The following is a 5,333-nucleotide window of genomic DNA, read 5'->3' on the forward strand; positions in this document are numbered from 1 at the left end:
AGTCGGAACATTTAAAGGGCAGTCGGAACAGTTTTGGCTGCTGGATTAACGAAATTCAATCATTATGTTTTAGCCAAATACTCCTTATAGGACAGTTTACGGGAATCGCAGTATTCAATTCTTTGCCCTATTACGAGCAGTCTTTTTGTTCCAAAGTTTGGAGTAAGCGACAGATTAAAGATGATTGGGCTGGTTTTTTTCCAACTCAGTTCCGATTTTTTAAGTTAGCATTCATGTAGAAAGATTGATATCACTTGGAAAAAAAAGGTTAATTAAGCGCACCTTTTAAAATCCATTTGACCAGAAACTTTTGTTGATGAAACTATCTAGGTTTTTTTGAAAACTGATAAAAGTCTAAAAAGGTTTTGGTAAGAGCAAACAGCTTACCTCAATTCAGCTTGGAAAAATTTAATTAGCCGCTTACGTTTTAATAGCACAAATTATATCGAGCGTTAGGTTCCCTAAGATGGCCAATTTCCAAACCTCCATAATTCTAAGACAATTATTAACAAGTAAAATATCTTTCAATTTCGATTTCAAGACACCAATACCTCTCAGATAAAAAAATCGCGTCAAAAACGGCTTGTGAAAAAGTTGAAACTTGTTCGGAGAAAAAACCATCCTGAGATCAGATATTCCGTCACTTTTTTTTAAAGTCGAACCAACAAAACTTTGTCATGTCATAATCATTGGCTTCAAGTTTTAAGCTAGCTTGTTATTTGAGATACCTTTGCCAAACATCTTATACGTCTTTATGACTACTATTTTTCGCATTAGTTCTATATATGCAATTATAATTGATACCAGCGCATGCCATTCTAATGATCAAAACCGCGCTTTGATAAGTCTTATATATGTACTGAGTTTTATCGTAATTTTTTGTCATAGAGATTTTTGTGTTCGTTAACAGTGTTCATTATTTCTATCAATTGAAGTTTTGACAACTTTAAATTTGAAAATCGTTTTTCGACCGGAGGAAAACCAACAAGGTACTACTATGAAGATAGCCGTGCTCATAGAATCAAAAAAGTATTCTGCTGAGTATTTCGAATCAAAACGTGAATAAACTTGAATCATAGAAATAATTTACTTAGTTCAAAGCAAAAGAATTTTTTTAATGCTAAGAGTCATTAAGTTTATCTATTTTAACTCTTAAATCCATATCGGACAGATTTTTTGGTAATTTACCTTAGATTTTCTACATAGTGAAAAACAACAGACTCGTCTGTCATAGTAGTACCATAGTAGCGAAACAAGACAGAAGAAAAAGCTGTGAGAATGGGTTTGGACAAGACTAAAGTGATCAGGAGCCACTACGACAGGAGGGTCGTGTCAGATAACGATTGCAAGAAAGTGGCAAACATGAAGAACCTCGACGATGACACCTTCACTGTCATCATTGACATTTTCGTGGTGAGATATTTTCTGAGAGTAAGATTTGCATTTTAGAATGTAAGCACTGAAGTTAGATGCGAGGCTAAAATATATTGTCTGAAAATTCAAGCTATTGAGTAAAGGCATCTGGAGTTTCCTTGCTGGGGAAATCTCTGCACTTCCTGCTCTGGCCGACAGGAGCATCCACGAACCCTGCCAAGAAGCCTAAGAATTGTTTGTGATGCTTTAACGAAAAACAGTTGTAACCAATTTTCTAATATTATCTTATCAACTGAATATGCACAATTTTTTCAAAAACAGACCAGAGGACACCTGGGCAGAATCTTTCCAGAAAAACCAGGAAACTAACGGTTTTGTAAAAGTTATCTTGCATCGAATCATTTTTACTTGATCTGAATGAATAAAAATCCAGCATCTTGATACAAGGAATGTCTACTAACATTGTCTAACATCGGTCCAAGATGCTATTTTTCAATAAAACGGCACAAAGATGAAAACATTTTCGTTCATTTTATCGCTTGAAATTTTTCCCGTGACTGTAGAATCATTCAAAAAACACGATCCGAGAAAATCAATATTTTTTCGATTACATTGCTATAAAAAATCCGCTGATTTCATTTTGTAAGTTCGAATGGTCGACTTGAGCTGAAAAATTGTAAAATTCTTCTTCACATGTATCCGCATTTTTTAATTCGGAAGTGTTTATAACAAGATTTTAGTGAATACGAGATCTTATATTTTAAATGATGCAGACTTTACTCAACTGGTTTTTCAATAGGGGGATAAGAATGATTAATATTGAATTAAAGTCTCAGATATTTAGAGCATTCATTAAGCGAAAAAATAATACAAAAAAAGTTCTTGAAAGTGGTTCTTGGTGACTCGATAGGGCGCCCGTACGCCCAATTTTCAAGATTGCCACACACAATTACGTTCCAATATTTTCTACTGTATCATGTTGTTATAGAACATATCCGTTATATTTGAGTTTCTCTTGGGCAATATTCATGTTTGATAAAACCTACTTGATTGTAAGTTTTTTTCTTTTTCTTCTTTCTCTTCATCTTTTTGCTTTTTCTTCTTTTTTTGCTTCTTTTTTATCTTCTGTTGACTGTGTAATTCAGCAACTAGACTGCAATTTTTCAAGGTTTGACTTGGTAATGGCAGTATTGTGTGGTTTAGCAAATGGACACGGACAAGGGCGGCTCAATAAGTGTCAGTGAGTTACAGAAGGGGTTGTCGTGTGTGGGCGTAGACCTCACACAGAAACAGTTTGAGGAGAAGATGGCCAAGTTTGACCTTGACAGTAAGTAATCTAGCATTCAAAGAGATATTCTCAGGGCCAGGAGGCACGAATGACAGAAACGTTGCAACCAATCAAAATACTTCTGTCCGACCGAAGCTCTTCAAAGTATTGCTACAAGTGACGAAATTGATACGATTTCTTTCAGACTGTCAAATGAATTCGTGTTCGTACTGAATTAATAGCAGATCATGATACGTTTCGGTCATCCGATTTTTCAGGCAGGAAGACTCGCCCTCGAATTTTAGTGTTTGGGACCATTTAAAGATATATACTACTTCCAGCATATTAACTGTTAAGCAAATTAGGGTAGTCATCTGAAACTTCTTTGAGAGGTTGAGCTGTATTGATTTCAGGTAATGGGTTCCTGGACATTGTGGAGTTTACAAAGTACTGCATTGATGCGATGGGAGACAACAAGGACCCCAAGGGCAACTTGATGAAGGCACTGCAGAAGTTCGATAAAAAGAAAGTCGGATACCTGAATGACTCACAAATCATGTGTGTAAACTTACTCGGAAAATTAAATCCTTTTCTCCGCAAAATTTTAATTTCAAAGTTCAAATAGCATGAATTAATTGGGCCATGCTTTAATATTTACAACCACTCACAATAAAATTGATGATCAAGGGAGTTGGAGGGGGAACCGGATATGGCTGGTTACTAAATTATAGCTGCTCACAGATAAAGGAAATAGTTCTATAACAAAATGGTTTTCGATTTAAAAAAAAAAACATTTTAGAAACAGTCTCAGAAAACAGTCAATGTCCATTTTTGTACATGTTTTCAATCGTGTTATCTTTTTTTAAAAATCAAAATAAGTATAAGTTTTTTTGACTGATTGATTGGTTGATAAATGGTACCACAATAGTAAAACAATTACATTTTCAGATCCCAGATAGTTATACAGACTTTTGGGATATGAAATGTTTTTACGACCGCGTCTAGTAAATTATGAGCAATGACATCGATTAGGAAAATTTAATCTACTTTATTTTTCTCTGGCGATTTTCTCGAAAGAACTTCTTTTTTTTTCAATTCCAGTGAAATCCTGTCCTCGCTTGGAAACGAGAAGATCAGCAAAGATGAAGCCAAGCAGATAGTAAAAGATGCCGACAAGAACGGAGATGGGAAACTGCAGATAGAGGAGTTTGCTGACTTCCTCCTCCAAGACACACCCCAGCAGAAGGGCAAAAATAAGTAAAACAGAGAAAGAGAGAGCTGGAAACTAAGATTGAGAATCAAGTCTGAACATTTCGCCTACTATGAAACTTTGTTATTAAGAACGCATTTTTAATGAATCGCTAAATAGTAATAAAATTTGTGCTCTTTGATCAAATGAATTGCAAAAGCCATTGTTTGAGTTAGAAAGGGAGAAACAGGTTTTTATTTTTTAAAGTGTCGGTTTGTATTCATTCTGACTGCCCGAATGAAACTTCTTATCGAATTACTGGAAGTATCCTATTCAATTGCTTACAGCCGATGATCTTAATCTTAAAGTAAATATCCAAAAAGTGTCTGTCCACAGGTGAGAAATGGTGTGAATTTTTCTTTTGTCTTGTTTTTCGCCGAATAATCTTACGACTATGAGCCGTATGATACACTGGTTTAATAGCGTCTTTTCAGTCTCGTCAATTTGCATCTCTATTTGATTAAATGAAACTTCGGTCTGCATTTTTACCCAAACCCCTAGATGTCGGAAGGAACTACGGCATCAGGTGTTTTGAAAAGTACAAAATTGAGAAATTGAGTTACATAAAAACAGTTAAAACAATCAAATTGTAGCAGAAAAAGGTTCAAATTGAACAACAAGTAGCTAATTTTAGTTTTAAATTTAGAAAACACTTTATGTGCTTGGAAATTCGAATCACAAAAAATTGGAAAAATCAGTTATCATGTAATTTCATAGTCTTTATTAATAAAAGTGAAATAAAATCGATTAGATTTGATTTGCCATGAATTTTAATGCTTTTTACGTTTGCGATAAGCAAGCGTTATCAAACTGATGTATAGACTTTTTTCGAAATAACAATCTAGTGTAACAGAATCACTTGAATGATTTGATAGCCTGCTTTATTGATGCAGGTAATTTTCATCAAAATAAGGGTCCAGTAGCGGAGCGTGTCCATGTCGCGAAGGATCAAGCATTCGAATCCGAAATCATGTCAGTTTTTCTAATACTGGCAACAATGTTCAAACTCTTAAACAGGTCGCGATGATTTGTTTTTTTTTTCTGGAATAGTCTTAAAATTTGTTCAGGTTCAAATTTACTTTTTCGCTGTTTGACTTTGGATTTTTTTTTCAACTCAGTTCATTTCCTTTGACAAAAGGAAGGCAAACTCCACTATCGAACGTAAAAAATACGAAAAACGTCATCATTTTTTAATTTTGAAAATGTAATTTAGTAATCAGGTTTCCCAGTGGAATAAAAAATTTACCTATTGATCAGTTCTCTCAAATTTGGTTGGCTTTAAAAAAGTGCTTGTTTTAAATTTTTATAAAAATTCGAAGATTCTCAAGTCCATCTGTTTTTTTATTCAAAATTTGAAGATTGAGTTTTTTTCGAACACAAGTCAGTTTTTTTTAATTTTTGCGTTCATGTCTCATTTCCAACTGTCTTTTGGCGATGTTCATT

At 34.2% G+C, this 5,333-nt stretch overlaps 1 protein-coding gene across 5 annotated transcripts; it reads left to right on the forward strand.

The window, feature by feature from the left end:
• The first annotated feature begins 792 nt into the window (after positions 1-792).
• LOC134844164 (troponin C, skeletal muscle-like) lies at positions 793-4,037 on the forward strand. Of its 5 annotated transcripts, none has more exons than XM_063860713.1 (5): positions 793-989; positions 1,207-1,413; positions 2,578-2,701; positions 3,055-3,199; positions 3,743-4,037. In XM_063860713.1, the coding sequence occupies exons 2-5, from the start codon at positions 1,279-1,281 to the stop codon at positions 3,900-3,902; spliced, it is 564 nt and encodes a 187-aa protein (XP_063716783.1). In that variant the 5' UTR covers positions 793-989; positions 1,207-1,278; the 3' UTR covers positions 3,903-4,037. The 5 variants fall into 5 exon arrangements, with proteins under 5 accessions (XP_063716783.1, XP_063716780.1, XP_063716782.1 ...); XM_063860710.1 differs by having other exon boundaries at positions 1,235-1,413; XM_063860712.1 differs by having other exon boundaries at positions 1,238-1,413.
• Positions 4,038-5,333: the final 1,296 nt, after the last annotated feature.

This window comes from Symsagittifera roscoffensis, chromosome 4 (genome assembly GCF_963678635.1).
Source record: "Symsagittifera roscoffensis chromosome 4, txSymRosc1.1, whole genome shotgun sequence".
NCBI lineage: Eukaryota > Metazoa > Xenacoelomorpha > Acoela > Convolutidae > Symsagittifera > Symsagittifera roscoffensis.